At 46.3% G+C, this 22,395-nt stretch overlaps 1 protein-coding gene across 1 annotated transcript; it reads left to right on the top strand.

Annotated features, from left to right (window-relative positions):
* Window positions 1-10,253: 10,253 nt before the first annotated feature.
* Window positions 10,254-19,845, top strand: FGF4 (fibroblast growth factor 4). The gene is made up of 4 exons (XM_036383603.1): window positions 10,254-10,347; window positions 16,557-16,865; window positions 17,913-18,016; window positions 19,669-19,845. The coding sequence occupies exons 1-4, from the start codon at window positions 10,254-10,256 to the stop codon at window positions 19,843-19,845; spliced, it is 684 nt and encodes a 227-aa protein (XP_036239496.1).
* The last annotated feature ends 2,550 nt before the right edge of the window (window positions 19,846-22,395 follow it).

Below are 22,395 nucleotides of genomic sequence, written 5' to 3'. Positions count from 1 at the left end.
CTACATCACCATTTTATTTTCAGCTCTGCAATTCTCTGTTTCTTTTCTTTTTTTTTTTTTTCCTTTCCCTGAGCAGTGAAACTCTGTCTGCTTTTCAAGACTAATACACGGCCCCTGAGTGAAGGCAAGGCTGTGATTCAAATCAAGGGTTCTGTTGACATTATAATCCTTAGAAGCACAGCTGGAGCATTTCATGAACGGTAGCAAAGACCCTCCATTGATTTACTGCCTTGGTATTCCATCAGGAGTCCATGTTCTGTGTCATTGGCTGCAACTCACAAAAAATAACTCAGTGAACTTCTAATTAAGGCATTTAGCTCCTTGCCTATCTCGTAAGAAGGGAGCTGTGCTATATGTGAGATGCTGCTGCTGATTTTATGGATTCTCCCCTATTTTTATAGCAGGAGGGCTTCAGGCCCTAAGAAGGTCCTGTGGGCTATAAACAGGATAAACACTAAAGTCTCTCCCTGACCCTTCCAGCAGTGTGGGATGGCAGGAATTTTCATGTGTCTCCCCCAAGCTCTCCCCAAGTTCCTTTCCGTCCCAGTTTTACAGAAACCTTTCCCAGCCTCACCGCTCCTCGCTGCAGCTCGTCTGGGGGTCCAAGCACAAAAACACTCATCCCAGCAAAGCAGGGACCCCCAGCTCTGCTTTCTGGGCATGGAATAAACCCTTCCCTTCCTGCAGGGCCAGTCCCCAGGCACAGCATGCACGAGAGCAATTTGGGAGCCGTGCTCTTTCTCGTCTCGCCCCTCGTTCCCCGGCCGAGCTGCCAGCCCCCACTGACCTGAAGATGAGAGTTCCCTAGATTGTTTCCAGCTTGCCCCGCTGAATGAATAGCCCCGGCAGTATTTTTGGGGTGGTGACTCACCACAGAGTCATGAATGGCCCCTTAAGAGACCATCAAAAGCCCCCTGGTCAAAGGTTTTTGTTGTCCTAAGCTCCAGCGCAGTTTTCTCAGTTCATTGTCCAAGCAGAGTTGATACTTAAAAGGCAGCAGAGGAGAGATGCAGCCCCTGGTCTGACACCATTTCTGGTTATCCCAGCCTACAGCAACAGCCAGAACAGCCTTCCCAGGCACCCCAGGGCTGCCAAAGTGCCAGCCAGACCTCCACTTGCTCACCTGCCTGCTGATTCCAGTGGTACTTCAGGCAGATAACCATTATGGAAATGCCAGGGTTTAGGGGTAAAGGTGTCCTGGCAGATCTGGTATCAAGTGTGTCAGTCATATTTTCTTTTTTCACCTTCAGGAAGTGCTTAATGAACTTCACTGATCCTCCCAAAAGTAACATTAAGTTGCCAGGGATTGTTATCACAGTCCCTTGTACCTCCAAGTGTGATGAGATTCAACAACTTGGGCAGGACCAGAGAAAAACTGGTGTTGATGCCTGGTCTGGATTCAAAAAAGGGCTTGGAATGGCTGCAAGTTCTGGAGTTGTGTTATATTTGGACAGAAAGACAGCTGTGAAAAAGAAAAATGGCATATGTCCATTTTTTTGGTCTGCACTTTGATAGAAGGTGTTGCCTGTTTACCTTCCTTCACCTCTAACGTTTGTGTTCTTCAGGCACCTTCACTGGGCTTCAAGCCTTGGTAAGCATCTCTCACTGAGCCAGAGGTGCACAGCTCTGCTAAAGCCACCTGGTCAAAACCTACCCAGCTGTCTGCTGGCACACCAAGAGCTCAGTGACACAGAGTGAGTCTCTGCAGGGCCCATCAGTGCTTTATCTGACCCACATTTTTGGGACTGAGTGCAAGGCTGGGTTCCACCTTAGCAGCAATCCCTCCCTGGTGGTGATACCCCAACCACATCTTCTCAAAAGTGGGCCATCAGAGACAAGAAAGAAGTCAAAAAGCTGCAGACAAAACTTTCGAGCCTGGAAATCTCACAGGGAGAACCAGAGCAGGTCTCTCCTGAACCACTTTCAGTGTTGCGGGGTGATGGAACAGGATTGAACCCTGAGAGATGTGCAGTCCCCCTGACAGAATCTCCCAGTTTGACTTCCCAGGGTGGCCCTGTATCCTGTGAAAAGCTGGAAAAGTTTCTGGCAACACCAGGCAGGAGTGTAAGAATAAAATTCTGTGTGTTGGTGGAATTGCTGCAATGATTTTATCCCGGTCAATTTGCTGTGAACAACCAGGTGGACAGAGAGGCTGGGTTGCTGCTCCATGATTCAGCTGAAAACCTTCCTCAAGGCTTTTTACCTTTCTCAGTACATTCCTTCTGAAAATGTTCAGCTGTGGTTTCTCTCACAGGCATGGAGAGGAAGAACTCTCACCATGGCTCACTTTCAGGACAACAGAAAGTTTTCTAGTCCATGTATGGCTAAAGACTAAGTGCAATGAAGCCATGAAGCATTCCAATTATTGCTCCTTTAAAGGAATATCCTAACACTGCTCTTGTCCAACAAACCAAATATTCCATCATATTCATTTCTCTTCGAGCCCTGATTCCAATTTGGTGAAAAAAAGTGGTGATAAGACCCCAGGATCTGATATTAGCAAAATAATGTAATGTAAAACAAAGAGAGTGTGAGGTTTATGAGTGCTTATTTGGTGGGGCTGGGGTTATCCAATGGGAGAAATACTACCAAAATCCAGTGAGATATGGTTACCAGACAGGAATCCCAGGAGATTCTGTTACCATGCAGGAATCCCATGAGACAGTATTATCAAGAAGGAATCTGTAGTATTCAGTTCACCACAAGGCAGTAATATTAGATTTTTAGAATTAAATCCTGTGGTATCTTGTTTTATAAGAGTTGGCATAGGAGGGACAGAGAAAAATGCAATGGAAGAAAGATGCCTCCCTGGAACCTGAGCTGGGAGCCTTAATTGTTACACTGATTTCCAGCTGAAATAAAACATCACAAACTTTTCCTCATGGTCCAGAGATATTTTTACTCCACATGATATAAATAGTTTATTACTGAAATGTATTTTAATTTTTTTCTTTGTTTTTACAAAATACAGGTTCAAGCATTAAAATGCCAAGGCATGAACACCAACATGACTATTTTTGATTGGCATAAATATCTTCTGGATTTATTTGTTTGTAATGGGTTTACTTTTGCCCTGAGCAGTATTTTTTTGTTAAAAATGTGTGAAATGGCTGTTTTACATCAGCACCAAGCAAGCTTGTGAGCTGTTCAGAGCAATACCTTACACTGCAGGGTTTTGTGATGCCTCACACCATGTCTGCAGTGTTTGAACAACCAGAAATGTTAGAGAACTGTTTTCCTTGTATCTTTTTTGGGGTTTTTTTTGTGGGTTTTTTTTTTTTTTTTTTTTGGTAGTAGTTTTGTTTGCTGTTTTGACCTGATCACAACAGGAAATTCTGAATGCTCATCATCCTTTACATAAATGTACCATTTTGCCTGCCTGTATCATGGTACCTCTGTATGAATATTTAATCAGATAACATCTGACAGAAGTCCATCGACAAAAAGAGTTGAGTGTGAAGAGACAGATCAATTTTGTGAATAGCCTGATTAAGGGCTGAGTATGTTTTTATAGGATCTAAACCTGAATAAAGTCTGAGTATGTTTTTTAGGACCTAAACCCAAATTCCAGTTGTACTTTTAATTCATCTGTATTTCTAAATAGGTCCTTTGAGAGAGAGAGAGAGCTCTGTGTTTTGCAGGTGAGGAACACACACAGTGGGTCACAAACTCATGTGGCTCCACATAAATGGTCACAAACCTGTCAGGATGGTTCATCTTTCCAAAGCTGATTTGATGGACAAGGGAGACAGAAAAAGGCAGGAATTTAGGTGAGAAGTGAGAAATGAGAGTGGAAACCCATTGGAAAGAGCATTGCCAAAACACGCTGGGAAATTTTGAAAAGGAAAAGCCAACAAACACAGGTGCCATGAATTGAGACCAAAAGCCATGAAGTGGCTTTGCAGACCCTTGTGGCTCCCTGGGTGCAGCCCTTGGTGTGACACATGGCCCTGCACCCTCCTGGCTGTGCTGGCAGCACAGGTGTCACCCATGGGACACTGCCAGGTGTCCCCAGGGCTCTCTGAAGCTGCAGAAGGACTCATCCCTGGCATTCAGCTGTGCTCACAACAAGCCAAGGAGAAAGAAGAAGAGGTGGCAGGAAGGAGTATAAAACTCAAGAGGCATTAGCCTGTTTGCTGTGTTTGTGAATCCCTCTGCTTGAGTGCCTGTGAACAAGAAAGCAGGCCCAGCTGAATGGCAGGCTTAAGGAAAAGTCAGCTCAGCTTCAGAAGAGGGTGTGCAAACACTGATCAGATCTTAGCCCTAAAAGACATAATCAAACAATACTTGGAAGACTCCTGAATGTGCTAAGTGGACCATTGGAAAACACAACACCTATAGTGGGGATGTTGGCGGCACAGAGGTACCAGGAAGATTACACAGAGAGATTACTGGTGATGACAGATGGAGAAGTCACTGGACCCATACCTGGGAAGATGCAAATCAGTACCTCTGGTGCTTTTGTGATAATGATTTCAACCCTGTAGGTAATGGTTTGGAACCATTAGTTCACACACCACCGTGGCTTTACCCGTGGATGCTAATGGATTGCAGCCCTGGGGACAGGAGAATTGTGTCATCCCACCGTCCTGGGGCAGCTGAACTTCCCTCTGTGGTCTCTCTGAGCTGCTGAGGGCACCCCACACACCTCTGCTGCACATTTGGCTCAGTGGATGACACATACCCCTGCCCAGAAGCCTATGGAAGTTTTAAGGGGGAACATAACCTGTGAGTGAACCCATAATGAAATTAATTCTCCATGTGCAGTGACCATTTTCACATGTTGCTAGAAGACAGAAAAGTCAAATCTTGGAAGGATTAACAAAATTAGTACATTCAATATCAAGCTGAGAGCCAGGACAACAGTTCATGGATCTCTTGACACAATCTTTCAGGGAAATCTCACCTGTGTTCATGTAACATTTCACAAAGTTTGTCTCATCCTGCTTAACTAAATATCTCCTTCTTGGTATAATGTGCTTCTACTTGCTTGTACTGCAAACAAATAATTCTCATCTTCCTCATTTCCCACAAATAACCCTCACCAGTGTCAATCTCACCAGCAGCACCTCCTGTGCTTCCCTGCAATGTGTATTTTCAAAAGCTTGACTTGGGAGCCACCAGTTTTGGTAGAGTGGAGTTTTTGCAGAGAGCCTTAGTGGACTCAGTCGGAGTTTCGGAGCAGCCCCCGTGGCAAGTCACAGGATTGAGACTTGGAGCAGAAATCTGGTCCTGAATTTGGTGTGGGATTTATTGCTCAGCAACTTGGAGCACAGCGAGTCAGCAGCTGGCTCTCTAGCCAAAACACCCCGGCAAACAGAGCAGAACTGTCATGGTAACAGTGACACAGGGCGTGCTGCAATGGCACCCTGCTCTCCACAGGGAATTCCTCAGTGGTACCACAGTAAAAATTATGGCTAATAATAACCTTAATAGTAACTTTTGCTGCTACTAATAATAGCAGTAATTATATTTATGCTATAACAACAGCGAGATATATTTGGCTGGGATTTGGTGATTCCAAATTGCTCTTTAAATGTGTCTGGCACATTTCTTTGTGACCTTTTTGTTGAGGTGCTGCAGCTCCTTCAGCAGTGTAGGGTTAGTCCATGAGCAAAGATGTTCTGCATTTTTTCCTCTGTAGGTGACGGAAATGTCATTCCCTTATCCCTGATTGTCACAGAAGTTTTAGAAATATGTAACTTATTGTTATTGTTCAAAGAGAGTAATGTTCAAATTATATAGTATTATTTGTATAGTATTGTTCAAATTCTAGTAATACTTAATTCAAGTAATATGCAACTCTGTCATAAATGACAAAGTACAGTGCTGGTGATGCAGGAGTAGCTCCACAGCAGGGCATTCCCAAAAGGCAAGAAAAGAGTTCCTGAAGCCACTTTGCCAACATGATCAAATCATCATCCCTTGTATTTAGGAACTGATCCTGCAGCCTGTGTCCCTGTTGAGTTGAAAGCATCAGGAAAATTGAGAATGGGTTGCAAACCATTCCTCAGGCCTGGTAAAAAATAATCTACAACAGTGTGTGAGAGGTTTGTTCCCATGGTTCTGAATTATGACTGCACCTACAAACCTGCTACAGGAGGGAGTCTGGGGGTAGTTTTTTGGATATACACTCCTCAATTTGTCTGCTACACTTTAGGTAAACTACTGGGATGATAGAGAGTGGTGGAGAGAAACTTTCTAAGCTCTGTCAAAATATATTGTATAACAACACTGGCCAGCACAGCTCTTCTCCCCTCTCTCCTTCATCTTCCTAACTTTCCAGCAGTGGCCCCAGCCAGTGTGAGAAAGGGCAGGGAAGTGTCAGGAGGAAAGGAAAAGATGCAAACTGACTGTAGGTGTAACACGTCCCCCTGCTGCTGTTAAGGATGACACTTCTTGCCTCTTCAGTACTCACAGTGAAAACTGTCACTGCCACCAAAACTAACATTTTATCAAATCATTTTGGCAGCAGTTCAGTGAGGACTTCCAGGCAAACAAACAGGGGAGCTCCGAGAGCTCCCTGGCTCTGCTCACTCCAACACCTTCCAGTCCTCAGGCAGTGGGATTTTCACAGTCCCTCACTCCCCAAAAAAGGGTTCTGAGCCAGGATTTCCATCCACCCTCTTAGCCCCAGGTGGAGCCCACACCAACAAACACCCACCTTCCCTGAGGCCCTTCACTGTCAGGACCTTGAGGATTGCTCTGATCTCTCCCAGGCTGGCTCTGGTTTGACAGAGCTCCGGTTCCCAGAGGTCCTGGCATGATGTCTTGACCTGTCTCAGCTGCCCTCCTTCTACAAATCAGCTGATTTTTTCCATCCTGTTTGTGGCTTGATTTTGACTCAAGTATTAGAATGATTTTCCCTCCTGCCCATAAAAATAATAATGAAGATGATAGCGATAATAGGTACATGGTGCTGTAGGCAACAGAAATGGCATTTTACATTATGGTGACACTTTCTCTTCCAATCCAAGAAATGCTCATAAAGGCTCCAATGTTTTTCCTTCTTCTGAAATCCTGCATTTGAACTTCAAGTGACAAGTAGCCTCCTACTGTGCTGGTCCAGCAGCTCTCAGGAATATAAACTTGCAAATTAAAAAAATGGGAAGAAGGGGGAGAAGGAAAGAAGACAGATGAATTTTGAAAGTACGTATATTTTTTTAAGGACAGAATCCTTTTTTACCCAGTACTGGTATCTGAATTTAGCTTTCAACCAGTGAAATAAATGGATACTCTGAAAACTCCAGATAGTTTTGAAACACCTCATTCCAGCATTACGAATCTCATTAGGGGAGCCAAAAGCATTTGTTTCCCTGTTGCAGAGCAGTGCTAGATGGCCACAAAGGCACTGAAACCAGCCCCTCTGGCTGCTGCCTGACTCTTTAAATACAGAACAAACTGCATGCAGTGTGTCCCGGGCAGGTCACTGGGAGCACTGCTGGGCTCCTTTTGTGGAGGAGGGTGTGCTCCAGAGGTTATTATAAGACTCCAAGACTTTGGGGTTCACAGGGCTTTTTCTGGCCGTGTCACTGAGTGAAATATTTTGTGACTGGATATAGCACGTGGCAAATAGCACAGCAGTGACTGCACAGCACTGTCTGAATTCCCTGGGCAGGGAGTTTTCCCTTGGTTGTGTATTCTTCCCATCCTGCTGTCCTGATTCCAAGAGCTCTTGTGTGCACCCTCCATCCCTGCCAATATCGAGCATAACCCACGTGGAGCTTTGTGTCAAAATATTCATCCTCAGTGGGTGTGCTCTAAAGAAAAACAGTGTCTCTGGTGGAACCAGACTTTGTGCAGCCACAGCTTCTTTTGGTTTATTCCATTATCCCAGGAAGTTACAGGGAAATGAGCTCAGTGGCACCTTTCATGCAGTAATTCACCTGTTATTTCAGGTGTATGGTAGCAAAGGGAGAATGTCAGGGAAAAGCTGCGGGGATGTGCTCTGCTGGGATGTGGCAGCTAAGAGGTTCTAGATGCCCACGCTGTTGCACTCAGCATTTGTAGGGGACACACATTCAGGAGGGACACTTGGCTGAGCTCTAATCAATGGAGGGAATCACAGGTTGGTCCTGGAAATTATTAAAAATACCAACGCCTTCATTCAGTTGTTGACTGTCTCATTTAAGACTTGGGTTTTTTTTGCTCAAGACAATCTTCAAATTGGTCATTTCTAATTTGCATTTATCTCATTTTGCTTATTAATAAGCAGTCCCAAGACAGGTAAGTATCTGAACTAATTCCCTGGGGATCTCTTCCTTCAGAGCTCCTTAGCAGAATGGAAACAGTACATTCTCTTGGTCCAAAAATAAGCATATTCCGAAATGCAAGAAAATTCATAATCTTCACTATTCATTGCTGAGAGCTGAGGAGGCTTCATGGGGCAAATTGACTCAGAGCCTGGTCCTGTTCCCTCTTTCACCTATGGGAACAAAAGCAAACCCTGTGGGAAATGTGCTCTCAGAGCAGCATGAGGAATCATCCAAAAGGAGATCAACAGCCTTTACTGTTTTCTTTTGCTTGTCTTTTCTTAAGGTGCATGGATTAATTCCTGTAATGCTGATGCTTCTGTAGCTCTCAAAGCTTTATTAGTGAAGTGAGAAAGATGGGAGTAAAAATAGTTTGTATTAAAGTGGTTGACTGGAACAAAGCTGCTCTTGGGCCTTGAATAGCAAGGGGAATTAAATGATTAAATAAAAAATCAAGCCATGCCATCTCTGCTGGTTTCTTGGTGTCAAGGGGATTTTTCTGGGCAAGGATCATTCATCCAAACCTTATTTACTTGTAACTCGTGTGATCTGAACCCGGAGTGAGAACTGGCTGCCATTGTGATCTGCCTGGCCTGTTACTCAACAGCACAAAGAGAGTGGGTGACAAAACCTGTGGCAAATCCCCTGGACAGGTCTGCTGACAGATGACTGACGTGTCTGCTGACAGGTAACTTGTTTTACACACTGCTGCAATGTGCTCCTCCACTATAAAGCTCAGCTGTAGACCTCCTCAGCTTTGCTTTCCAAATACAGGGGAAGAAAATACATTTTACCTGGCATGTTACTGCTGTCACTGCCCTCAAACAAGACAGAATTTGGTGAGTAGCCTCCATGCTGGTTGATCTTCAAGCTCTAGAGCTGTTACCTGTGCATAGTTCGTGCCCTGCAGTTTGCCTTACAAAACCTCACCCATCAAAACCCTACAGATGTTTCTGGCTGGCTCCATCAGGAGCAATGTCATGCTGCCCTGGTTTTATACCTGTTTTTAGGGCTTTTTCTGTGCCAGAGTGAAAGATAAAGCTGTTGCCACTGCTAATACCACTGGTGGCATCAGGAAAGCAGAAGATTTGTTTCACAGTTGTGACGCTAAAGGTCAACTGGAAGAGCTGGTCTCCTGCATGCTCAGAAAGGCTGTGGGTTGTACATCTGTGTCCATATATGTTCTGACAGGTTCTGAGTGCTGCTTGGCTGGGCAGTTAGAAAATTCAGCAATACACGTCATTTGCTTACAGCAGCCAGTTTTCTTCACTTTAGCCATGGGTAAAAAATGATTCATGCAAGAGAGGCCACATGTTGAACAGATTGGTGTAAACCAATTATGCCACGTTCAAAGTCAGCTAAAACATTCTCACACAAAAAAGTCAACTTAAGCTACTATTTCCCACAATAATAATAATAAAAATAAGCTTAACAAACACTTACTCTGATTCTCAAAACTCATTTTCTATTATGTTTCCTTCTCCCAGCTTTGTTTGGCAGAGCACCAAGTAATGTATCAGCAGAAGTATGTGTGTCATACTCTGACAAAAGGAAAAAAATGTGTATTTTTAGTTTTAAAGTGTTTATAATTTCAATAGGTGCAAAGCATACAGGACAAGGAAGGACAAAATAGCAGATGCAGAAATTTCAGCAGTGAGTATGAAAGTATCAGCGTGTGAGCTTCAGCCTAAGAGGATGGGAATAAACATTTCCAAAGACCAACTTTAGTAACTGGAGCCTCCTGAGCTCGATATTTCTCCATCTGTGCTCTTAGCAGACCTCCCTCCCAAACTTTGGTTCAAACTACACCAGGATGAGGGGCATGGGACTGTGACAAAACCCCAGAACACGTTCACCCCCTGCCTGGACTGATGGCTTCCCCTTGTCCCATCCCACTGAGCCCTGCTCCTCAGGGACACCAACTCCAGGGGTGCTCCTGGGGGCTCCTCCACCATCTCCACCTATCCCAGCACTCAGTTAAGGTCTGGCTGGTGTCTGGGGATGCAGCTTCCACGGAGGGTGCTTGTCCTGACAATGAATAAGGGAGCAGAACAGCTACAGGAAAAAAGAGAGGACAGTGGAGAGCAGGAAGGACGTGCAGCCAGAACAGCTGATAATGGAGCAAAAGCCACTCAGTGAAGGAAACTGCTGGAAATACAGAGCAGCAGTGACAGCAGGGCTGGGATTTATTGCTCTGGACAACACACAGAGAAGCATGGAGCAAAGGGGCAACCTGGGAAACAGGCTGAGAAGCAGAAGATGCAATGGATTGTCTGGACGTGTTGTTTCACCCCAGAGCTCTTCATATGCCAGGAGGACAAGCAAATGGCTTGCCAGGACCACATCAGGTTGCTTGTCAGTGGCCTTGGGTCTCCCAGAAGGCCACCCCACACCTCTGCAGTGATGATGAAGGAGCATCAACCCACACAGAGCAAACAAACAAGCACAGCAGCTGAGAAAGGGCTGCCACAGTGCTGAGTGGAGTACCCAGAAAGTCAGAGGTCTGAGCCTTGATCTCCTGCAGCAGTGGGTGTAGGTGAGCAGTGAGGATGTGGAAACCCAGGGCAGTGGGAATATTTCCCTGTCTGCTGTGGGGTGCCCTGACCCCCAGGGGAGCACTGACTTTGACCCTCATCCATGGAGAAAGCTTCCCAGACTTCAAGATAGACTGGAATCCACAAAAGTGTGCAATAGATTATAGAGAGCAGTGTAGGTGTATCACTTGGTGAGAAGTTTAGGTTTTGGGAGTTTTAGTATGTTGTGGATGGAAGCAAGATGGAGGGCACAGGGTGTTGTCCTGGGTTTCTTCTTCATGCTTCTTCTTCCTTCTCCATGGGTTTGGGTGGCATTTTGTAATTGGGCAGAAAAGTCCCCATTGTGGGCTCTGTGGGATCAGTTTTTGGGTTAAAAGGGAAAATAATCCAGGTGTCAGCTCTTAATTGGATAGCTTAATCTTAAAAGACCTTGTAACAAGAGACTGTTGGCCATTTTGTCCCTTGCTGATGAAAAAGCTGCCAAACTCATGGCTGTGAGACTGTTTTACTGATAAGAAATAATAAACACTTGAGTCCAAACACAAATTACTGTCTCAAGTGCCTTCAATCCAGACCCAGAGAAACCAATGACTGGTACCCCACATGAGGACACAAGCTGGAAGTGTGAATTGCAGCCTCTGAGCTGCTGAATCCCTACAGAAGCCACACAGATGGGCACAGTCATGTCCTCTCTGCTTGGCACGGGGATGTGGCACTGCAGGAGCTCCCCAGCAGCAGAGGCAGAAGCTGCTGGAAGCATCCACACCCATCCCAAACCGAGCCACGCTCAGTCCCCTCCCTGAATCCATCCAAACACACCAGAGGGAGGGTTTTGCTGCCTTTACTGCCTGCCCAATCTCGGGTTTTCTGTGCCTGAAATGGGTCCTGAGGTATTAAAGTCTCTTTTTTCCCAGCCCCACAATCAAGGAAGAAGTTGAGATTCCTCGTCTCTGCTTTTCAAGGTTGTTTATTTTCTCTTATCCATTACATTCTTTCTCTGACCCGCTGAGGTCTGTCCAGCAGGTTGGTTTGTGGCACACTGACTGCCCTTGGGGTGGTGTTGGCTTTTTATACTAAAAACTACCTGTACTTTATTTACAATAATTTTCCAATACCCATCACCTCTGTTAGACAGTCTGTCTCTCCTCTAAAGCAATCCAGAAGTGTCACCATCACAGCAGAAGATGGAGGACAAGAACAAGATGAAGGACAGGACACGCCCAGATTCCTCCATCTTGCTTCTTGAACCCCCATTCTAAACCCCCAAAATTCTACTTTTTCACCCTGGAACAAATTCACTATCATTCTACTCAAACCCTTGTGGCTTGTAACTCCTCACACAAGGTTGGGAATTGTTTCCATGGGCTAAAATCAAAGGCACAGGTGTCTGTGACTCCGTGCCCAGGTCCCTGAGGCCCCTGCCAGGGTCTGGAGTCCTCCAGGGCAGCCAGAGCAATGTCCTGGGTTCTGACAGCCCGGTGCTGTGGCTGCCCTCTGCTATATTCCACTGCCCCTCTGCAGAGTGCTGGGTGCTTGTCCTCCAAAAGCATTGTCATTAAAAGGGGTGCAGGCAAAGGGGGAGCTGGGGTGCCTTTTTGCCATGTCTTCATAGCATGCAAACAGGGTGAAAGGATTTCTTTCCCCTTCCAGTACAGCCCCCCATCCTTCCAGACCAAAGGTTCCCAGTGAAATATTTGCCTTCAGGAGAGAAGCTCATGAGCAATAACTTTCAGGGTCATTTACATTTACTGGAGCTAATAAATATGTAAATTGATTTTTAAATTGTGGACCTGGATCCCTTTAGAAAGGCAGATGCAGAGCCTGATTTGGATGGCTGCTAAGCCAGTGTAATTACACAATAATACTGTAATGATTCCTTCCTCTTTTCCCTTTTTCCTTCAGAATCCACAATATGGGGCTTGAATATGGACCTGAATTCTGCGGATCCTTCCTTCTTTCTTATACTTTAAACCTAGAGGAATTTGGAAACAAGAGCTGTCTGAACTGTGACATCCACATATGCTTTTTAGGGAAGAGAGCCAATACAGAGATGGAGACATTTTACCTGGTTTAAAATCTAAATTGTTGCTGAGAAAGTGTCCACCAGGAGTGGGGACACATAGCAGCAGAACAAGGCATGATATGGAAGATTCAGAATTAATTATGGGAGGATCTGGAGACACCCAACTCCCTTTCCTGAAAGCTGACAGCACATTGGAAGGTCAGTCCCTCTCTGGCCTGGGCCTCCTGACACTGATTTTTGGCTTCCATGGGGAATATCCTGCTTTAATGGTTTCCTGTGCCAATAATTTCTGACTGGCAATGTCTGTGTTACAGCGCTGAGAGCTATAGGTGAGCATCTCCCACCTGCCATTTACACCTGGGGCAAACTGAGGCTGGTGTGGTTCTGCTTTGCCTTCATCCCTGTGGGTTTTCTTCCCCAGATGCAAACAATAAAAAACAGAGGGTTTTGGAGCAGCAGCACCAGGGTTTCATAGGCAGCCTGCACACAAGCTGACACACACGTGGATATAGACAACTTGAAAGCAAACCCACACTTCATAGTTTCATTCTTAGCTGGAAACTCATTGCTTTTCCTCTCAGAAAAGTTCTCAGGTAACCTTTATGGAAAGCCTGACGTCTAATCCTGTGGCAGGGTGAACAATGGAGCTGCAGAAGCATCCCTTATTAATCTGTGACATTGTGGCAATGTCACCTGATGCTCTGCATTCCCTGTGCAACCATTAGGACCCGACAGTAGCAAACATAAGGACCAGGAACTTCACAGGGTGTCCTAGGACCCATTTCCATACTTCCCAAAGGGGTGAATCATCCTCCAGGGCACATCCCTAACTCAAGTTTGAAGGATGCTTAGAGCTCACACTGCTTTGGGCAGTGATGCCAAGCAGAGCCAGCCCTGGGCCATCAGCCACGGGCCCTGGGCCACCCCTCCTGTGCTGCAGGAGGGGAGCTGCTGGGGAGGTGTGTCAGCAGCACTGCCACTCCTTTTTCTCATCCCTCAGAAGGTAAATAAACTCAATCCCAAATCCACCCGTTGCTGTTTGCAAAGAGCAAATAATCCAGAGTGGGATCACAGCATCCTGAGGAGCCTGGGGAAGGAGAAGTGCCCAGCACAGCCTGCAGAGCAGGGCAGCTTCCAAGCCTGGCAGCAGCTGGTGTCTGCCTGAAAAAAGATGAAAAAGATGCCCTCTTTCTCTGAACAAGGGGTGGCTATGTCCTGGCTGCTTGCTCAAAGCCCTGCCAAACAGAAAATAGCTCTGTACAAGACAGTGGGATGTGTTGGAAGTGAGCAGAGAGAAACTACACCTGGACTGGAATGGTGGTGAGGGAAAAGTTATTCCCAGTATGGCCACAGACTTTGCATCCACAGCTGAGCCACTCGACTGATCAGGTGCAAGGATGGAGCTGGTGGAAATAAAAACGTGGCAAATACCTGTGCATTTCATATCAGTGGATTTTGTGGAATCACAGAACTCTCAGGGCTGGAACAGACCCTCAATATCATCTCATTCCAACCCCCTGCTACACTTCCCACTAGACACCAGGCTGCTCAAAGCCCTGTCCAGCCTGGAACATTTCTAGGGATGAGGCATTTTCACCTCCACAGTGAAAAATCTGCATTGCGCTGTCTTGGAACGCGCACGGAGGAGTGAACTTGCTGGAGGCTGGGGCAGAAACCGCACCGAGGAGATTGCAATCGCCCCCAAAGCAGCGGCATGTGCACCTCACAAGAAGAAATAAAAGCACATCATCTGAGTTTGCTCAGGTTTAGCGAAGGTCAGAGATTTTCGCACCTAGGTGAGCTGTCATCTGCCTCGGGGCAATTCTCTTTTCTCTCGCATCCTTTGCTGGAACAGCGGGAGAGCTTTACTGGCGTGAGAGACTGAACTGGCTTCGGGCTGTAAAGGACTTGAGTCACAAACCACTTCTCCCCCCTCCCCCCGAAACACACTTTCTTATTAATTCAGGGCCTTCCAAAACTGTCCTAATGTCTCCTCACCTGTTTGTGCTGAAAACCTGTGGAGGGCCGAGGCTTAAGCTATGGGAGGTGACAAAACATATGGGATTTGCTCGAAGCAAAGTAGTTCTAAACTGATGGGCTCAAAACTTCTCCTTTTAAAGACCGAGCTTCATTTCCAGGAACCTAAACCACATGAAGCAATTACCTAAGAACAAATGCATCAGTAAAACACAGCAGCAGCAGCAGCAGCATGGAAGTAAAGATTAAAAAATAACCATTCTGTTAAAAAGTGCAGCAATATTTGCACGAGTGGGCAGCCTCTAGGCTCAGGAATAAACTTGTGTCACCACAGCCCCCGTCAGTACAGTGACCAAGAGGGAGCTCCACATGTCCAGTACTCCAGATTTCTTAAAGGGATATTTAGAACCAAAAAACTTTATCGCCGCTTTGGAACACTTGCTGCCTCTCTAAATATTTTCCTCTTTATTAAAACCTTAGTCCTTTCCTTTGTTTGGTTGTTTTTTGGGTTTGGGTTTTTTGTTTTTTTTTTTTTTTTTTTTTTTTTTGGTTTTTTTTTTTTTTTGGTTGGGTTTTATTGTTTTGTTTTGTTGTGGTAGGTTGTTGGTTTTGGGTTTTTTTGGTTTTTTTTTTTGTAAGTTCTTTCATTTTTCATTTCTTAAACCTCCCATTCAAAAACTCTTTTTGGCTTTTAATGAAGGGAATTTTGTTTCTGCACCCAGCAAACTGTAAACCATGTCGCTTGGATACAGGAAAAAGCTGAAATTCCACAGATTTACATAGTCATACATTGTGTTGGGGGAAAAGTGTGCTGGGCGTTCTCTGGGTTTTGTATCTTGCATTAGCATTTGTAGGCATTTGAGAAAGGGAAAAATATAAAGAAAGGAGATATAAAGGGGAAAGAAAAGGAGGGAAAGAGAAAAAGAGAGAAGGAAAGAGATAGAGTGAGATAGAAAGAGAGAAAGAGAGAAAAAGAGAGAAAGAGAGAAAGAGTGAGAAAGAAAGAGAGAAAGAAAGAAAGAAAGAAAGAAAGAAAGAAAGAAAGAAAGAAAGAAAGAAAGAAAGAAAGAAAGAAAGAAAGAAAGAAAGAAAGAAAGAAAGAAAGAAAGAAAGAAAGAAAGAAAGAAAGAAAGAAAGAAAGAAAGAAAGAAAGAAAAAGAAAAGAAAGAAAAGTTGCTGTGATGAACGTAAAATATGACCTTTTCTTTTTAAAAGTTTGTGCTGTCCCTCTTGTTTAGCACCAGTGCTGCTCACCCTTTCCCTTCAAGACGCTTCAGAGCTGTTAAGCATCTAGGGGTGATAATTTGACTTTCAGCTAAGCCGGAGGGCTGCAGCAGACAGCAGTAGGTGGTGATGTAATAGGTACCAACGCACATGGATATATAAATATCGTGGCTAGGGCTAAAGTGCTATGGCTGAGCAGCTATAGAAGAAGATCAGCACTTCAGACAAGACTCCTGGAGTTGAGATCAAGTTCAGAAGCTCTTGCTCCCGGGATTTCCTCTCCATGCAGCCAGCCCAAGGAAACCGCAGATCCTCAGGGGATTGAGCACTAAGCTCCTTCCCTCCCTCCCTCCCTCTCCGCTTTGCTTTCTGGTCTTCTTTTTTCCTCCTTTTTTAATTTTTTTTTTCTGTTTGGCTTTTGGTCGGTTTTCTTTTTTTTCTTTTTTTTTTTTTTTTCTTTTTTCCTCCCCTTCTTTGACCTCAGCATAAAGTGGGAGCGCATTTTCGGAGCGAGCGGCGGCCGGCCCGTGGCTACCCGCCCCTAAGCCGGGATGCCTCTCCCCGCGGCGCTGCTCCCGGCGCTGCTCCTCGGGCTGCTGTGGCCAGGGGCGGTGCGTGGCCGCTCGCCCCCGGGTCGCCTCCCCGCCGGGCCCCGCCAGCGCCGCTGGGACGCGGCGCTTTTCGCCCGCTCCGTCGCTCGCCTCCCGGCCGAGCGCCGCGATGCCGCCCGCGACGGCGACTACCTGCTGGGCATCAAGCGGCTGCGGCGCCTCTACTGCAACGTGGGCATCGGCTTCCACATCCAGGTGCTGCCCGACGGCCGCATCCATGGCATTCACAGCGAGAATCGATACAGTAAGCCAGAGACAACCCCCGCGAGCGAGACTTTCGGGATCGCCGGAGGGCAGGTCTGCGGGAGGGGAGCGACTGAGCTGCCCCGGAGAGGGGCATGTCCCGAAAGGAGGGTGGGTGCATGGCAGACCTCGAGCTTCCCTCAAAAGTCCGGCCGCAGGCAGCACCGCGGGGCTGCGCCCCTCGGCTCCCCCGAGGGTGGCGGGAGCCCGGGGCAGCGCGGCGGCCACGGACCCCATCGGGAGCTCCGGACCCCATCGGGAGCTCCGGACCCCATCAGGAACTCCGGACCCTATCGGGGCTCTGGACCTCATCGGGAGCTCCGGACCCCATCGGGAGCTCCGGACCCCATCAGGAACTCCGGACCCTATCGGGGCTCTGGACCTCATCGGGGGCTCCGGAACCCATCGGGAGCTCTGGACCCCATCGGGAGCTCCGGAACCCATCGGGGGCTCCGGACCTCATCGGGGGCTCCGGAACCCATCGGGGGCTCCGGAGCAGCTCGCTGGGAGTTCGGGAGGGGCTGGTCGGCGCTGCTCAGTGCCCCGCTGTCCCCTTGCCGCCGTCAGGCATCAGGTGTCGGGGTTGCCTCAACATCTGGAGGATCCGCAGCGCCGTGGGCCGCCCACTCCGAGCAAGGGCTGGGGTGAGCCCAGCTCGCCCCCAAACTTGAAAAGCATCTGCTGGGGACTTAACCCCGTGGCCCCATGGCTCTGATATGCAACTGAAACAATAAGATCCGGGAGCAGGGATATAAGCTGCATGATGACAAATGTTTCATTTGCCCTAAGCACACTCTGGCTTATTTTAACCTTGCCTACACAAGAGGATGCCTGGGGGGCAAAATAAAAATAGATACTTAGCTAAAAGAAGAGAGGTCCCAGTATGGGGCATAGGACAGCACGTGGAGTATGAGGCGTGGGGTGTGGGGCTCTGTGGACACCCACAGCAGTACTGGGATGTGGGGATCCTGTGGGTGAACATGGCACTGTCACCACACAGTCCAGGGCACACCCTTTTGTCCCTCTGATTTCTGTGTCTCCTGTGCAGGTCTGCTGGAAATTTCTCCTGTGGAAAGAGGTGTGGTGAGCATATTTGGTGTCAAAAGCGGACTCTTCGTGGCCATGAACAGCAAAGGCAAACTCTATGGATCTGTAAGTAGCCACCGAGTGTGTGCCTGGGGAGGGGATGGTGGTCAGCTGGGGTGAGATGTGTGCTAAAAGCTGCCCAAGCTCCATCCTTGCCCCTCCTGGGTCGGGCAGCACAGAGCAGCCCCTCCTGCCTTGCCAGCAGAAGGTGTGCTGCCCAGTTATGCTGCTCACTGAGCTTCGGGAGTGAAACCCCCTCTTCTGCATCACACTCCCTTGATTCTCACATAAAAACTGCAGTCACCCAACCATGGCTGCTCATCTTGCCTGCCTCACAGACCGATAGATCAGTCACCTGTGTGGCAAGAGCACAAGCCAGGCTTAGTCCATATATTTGTTATATCTGAGTACAAACAGCCTTAGGCAGGCGTGGCAACCACTCCATCTCTCAGAGGGCACTTGGACTTGTGATCAGCCAGGCCCCACGAGTGACCCTTTATGATGTGATCAATCAGTGACCTACTGATCACTCCTTGTTAATGCTCTTGAACAGACAGACACTTCCCGTGGCAGTTCAGCATCCTTGGGGTCTGAACTTCTGCTTGAGAGAAGGAAGATCCATTAGGGAGACAATACAGACCTTCTTTTAGGTGGGATCTTAAGATAGAGACATCCTGTACAATATACTTGAGGTGGACAACATCAAGGTGTATCTCTGCTCGTGTTCAGCTGTCTTCCTACTTTTGAGTTCAGCCCTGTACAAGTGACTGTGATCAGCATAGTTTTAAAGTCTCCTTTCTCACCCATGAATTTCCCATGTCATGCTCCCCAAGTGAAGAAACTTGGGCTGAGGAATAGTCAGAGTTAACTGGGGCATGTTCACATGAAGGCATGAAGCATCCAGAATTATTTTCTGTGCCATTGGTCCTGCTGTGGAGGATTGTGCCTTGTATTAGAGCCAGGCAGAATCAGTCACCAAAATGCATCCTTTCTTAGGGATACTGCTGCCTTGGTGTCCTGGGTAAAATAATCCCTAGTGCAGTGTTCAGCTTGGCAGGCTGAGGCCTCTCTCACAAGCCCTGAGGTTTTTGCCCAATGATAAGAGATGAGTTCATTTGTCCCTTTCCAGATAAGACACTTGCAAGGCCTGTCCCTCTTTGTACGTACTTGCAAATGAAACCACAGCCCTGAAAGGCTGCCTGCTGCCAGATCTGTTTTCCTGATCCATTGACCTAAGTTATCCAAACCCTACCTTTGATTTTAAATCTGAAGAAGTAAAAAATACTGTCCATGATGAGTGGCTTTAAAATGTCTCTTTCTCCTCAAGCAACATAGGAAAATGCCAGTATTATGGATTTCCTGAAGCCTCTCAGGCAATTTATTGCTGGTGGGACAACCAGGAGCAATTCAATGAGCAGGACCATGGGACTGGGCTTGGTCCTTACCCTCCTCAGCTCTGTTCAGGTGACCCTGTCCCTCCCATGGGTGTCCTTCCCACCTTTAGATCTATGTGCCTGGCCTAGGCACAGCATCCCTAATTGATCCTCTGGCTCCTGAGTCCTGTTTGAAGCTTCAGAGGCCACTTCAAAAGATTACTAAGTGGAGGGGGCTCACCTGCACCTTTGCCCACAACACACCTTCTTACACCTGGCAGCAAGAATATTTCCACACCTGATGTTTAAAATTCCTTCCCTCTCATTCTTTCCTTTTCATTTCAGGCCCATTTCAATGATGAGTGCAAATTCAAAGAGATTCTCCTGCCAAACAACTACAATGCTTATGAATCCAGGATTTATCCCGGGATGTACATAGCCCTGAGCAAAAATGGAAGAACAAAGAAAGGCAATAAAGTATCTCCCACAATGACAGTGACACATTTTCTTCCTAGAATCTGAGACATCTCACTTCAGACCTACCTCAGCACAGGGGAAGACACAGAACAGAACATCTCTGGGGAAAAGAAACATGGTGCACTTTTACTGGAGAGTTTTATGCAAGAGTAGGTGTAAGATATTTAAGTTAATTATTTAAATCTGTATATATTGTCACAAAATTTATTTATAGTTACTTTTTTTTTTTTTCATTTTAATCTCTGAAAACAAAACAAACCTCCAACCCAAGGTCTTTCATTTCATGGTGCAACAGTAGAAGTCTTCTGCTTGGTGGTTTATTTAATTCAGCTGAGTTATCCCAGGTGTGCTGCTACTCCATGTCCTAAGCCAGGTGACATCCAATTCCGCTCTCCCAACGTTTTGCACTGTTTGTTTGGTGTTTATTGCTGTACAGGTGTGAGTTTGTTTCTTTGTTTGTTTGGTTGAGTTTTATGATGTCTTTGTCCTCCCCGGAGCGTTTCCCAAGCCGCCGGTGGCTCCCGGCTGGGAGCAGGAGGTGCCAGGGTGGGATGCCAGGGTGGGATGGATGCCAGGGTGGGATGCCAGGTGCCAGCATGGAGCCACACACAATGCCTGGTCCCCTGTGCTATTTGACTGCAGCAGGATCGCTTTACCCGGCACGGGAGCTGCAGAGCCACCCCGCAGAGCTGTTTTTAGATCCGCCAGCGCTGAACTCTGAACTGCCCTGCAGTCCATCCCCTTCGCTCCTCCGAGAGGCTGAAATGCCTCTGCCGGCTCAGCAGGGCTGGCTTGGGGTTTTCTCTGCAGATAAACTGTGTGCCCTTAATGGCAGCTTTTATTTGGCACAATTGCTTGTCATCAGGCTGAAATATAAGGTCTGTCCCAGCCCCAGTAAACGCGCTGTGGAACACGCAACAGTGAACCAGCTCTGCTTCACTTGAACCAAATTCCCTTTCTTATTTGGACACTATATTCATTTTTCAAGTGTGGGGAGCTCTATAACACTCCTAAGTTTTCTACAAGGGAAAAGCATTTTGCTGGTTTGTAGCAAACACAAGCTCCACAGAAAGAATTTAGATTGATGATGAGGAATTGAGGTTGGTTTGTACTATTTATTATTTTTGCTGCAGTATTTGGAAGGAGAAATATGCTGCTTTCTTTTTTTTTTTTTTTTCTGTCTCATTCCCTGACAAAGTTGATTAATTTCTACCTCACTAACTCTCAAAGCCAGTCTTGTAAAACAATTCTGCATGGCAGGAAGGTGCCCACTTTCCTGCTCGGACTTAAAGTTCTGGAGGAGGGCCTGGGGGAACAATCATAGTCCCAAATCTCTCTTTTTTCCATATGTAGCCAAAAGCATTCAGGATAGAGTCGGTTGCATCCTATTTGAGCCTTGTCACGTTTGAGCTATCTTTACCCAGTGGTTTACTTTTAGTAAGGGTAATCATGGTGAAAATATTTGCAGGCAGCTGTCAGGCTGCAGTACTATATGGTGATGAAGTAATCCTATATTTTTCCTTATATATTTTGCAAGTGTAACTCATGTCTCTAACGTGATGAAGGAAAAGATAGATTTGATTATGGGGGAATCACTAAAAGGATTCATGTGTCTTTGTTTTTTCCTTCTTGTTTTTTTTCCCCTTTTTTATTTTAATGATCATTCATCTTTGGGACATCAACACATTAAGTGGGAACCAGGACTAACCACAATGTTTGATGACTTAGAGGATGTTTACAGATCATCTTCCAATCTAAATTAATTATTTCTGACTCACAGAAATCTTTGATTCAGCTTTTTTTTCTTTTCCTCTTTACATTCCTACACAAAAGCCTTGGTTCCCTTGTAATGGTATAGACCTGCCTGCATCCTCTGCTTACACATGACCTTGAAGAGAAACTCTATTCACCAAAGTTCAGTAAGATCACAGCAGACCAGGACCAGACCTTAAGGCAGCTGCCCTTGTAGCAAAAATAACTAAGGAAAAGGAAATGTCATGCCTAAGGATTTAAATTTTTTTTTAATGTAAAACTGGGAATTTTCTGTACTTTCTGTGTTTTCTATATGTGAGTAATCATTGTGTATTTATCACCACTACCTCTGACAACTGATGATTTTGTTCCAGATTTCAGATAGCAAAATCAGACCACAAAGGTTCTCTCTGGGAATGGTTCTTCTTTGCCACTTTTCACTTCATTAAATCCACAACCAACCGCCTCACATGAGATATGTTCAGAGGTAGTTGTTGTAACTTTTAAATATTGTGATGCAACTTTGATAACAATGTTACATGGTATGAGCTTTCACCATTTACCAGAATCTGTCTGTAGTTTTATACAGGTGCTGTTCAAGACTGTGGTGTATGTGCTGTGCACACTTAAATGCATAATAAATGATGAACGTTTACAATGCATGACACCCTGATATTGATTTTTAACTCTTTATAATGGAATGCATCCAGCAAGGAAAGGAAGAAAAAAATGCTATTTCATTTTCCCAAAGCCTGGGGAGCCTTTGCACCTCTGCCAGCTACTCCAGGACTGACAGCCTGGATTTCTTACTCAGCTAAAGTTCCCCCTGCCAAAGCTGGAAGC

This window comes from Molothrus ater, chromosome 6, assembly GCF_012460135.2.
Source record: "Molothrus ater isolate BHLD 08-10-18 breed brown headed cowbird chromosome 6, BPBGC_Mater_1.1, whole genome shotgun sequence".
NCBI lineage: Eukaryota > Metazoa > Chordata > Aves > Passeriformes > Icteridae > Molothrus > Molothrus ater.
The sequence above is the reverse complement of the archived record's forward strand: the minus strand, read 5'-3'. Positions and strand labels throughout refer to the sequence as shown.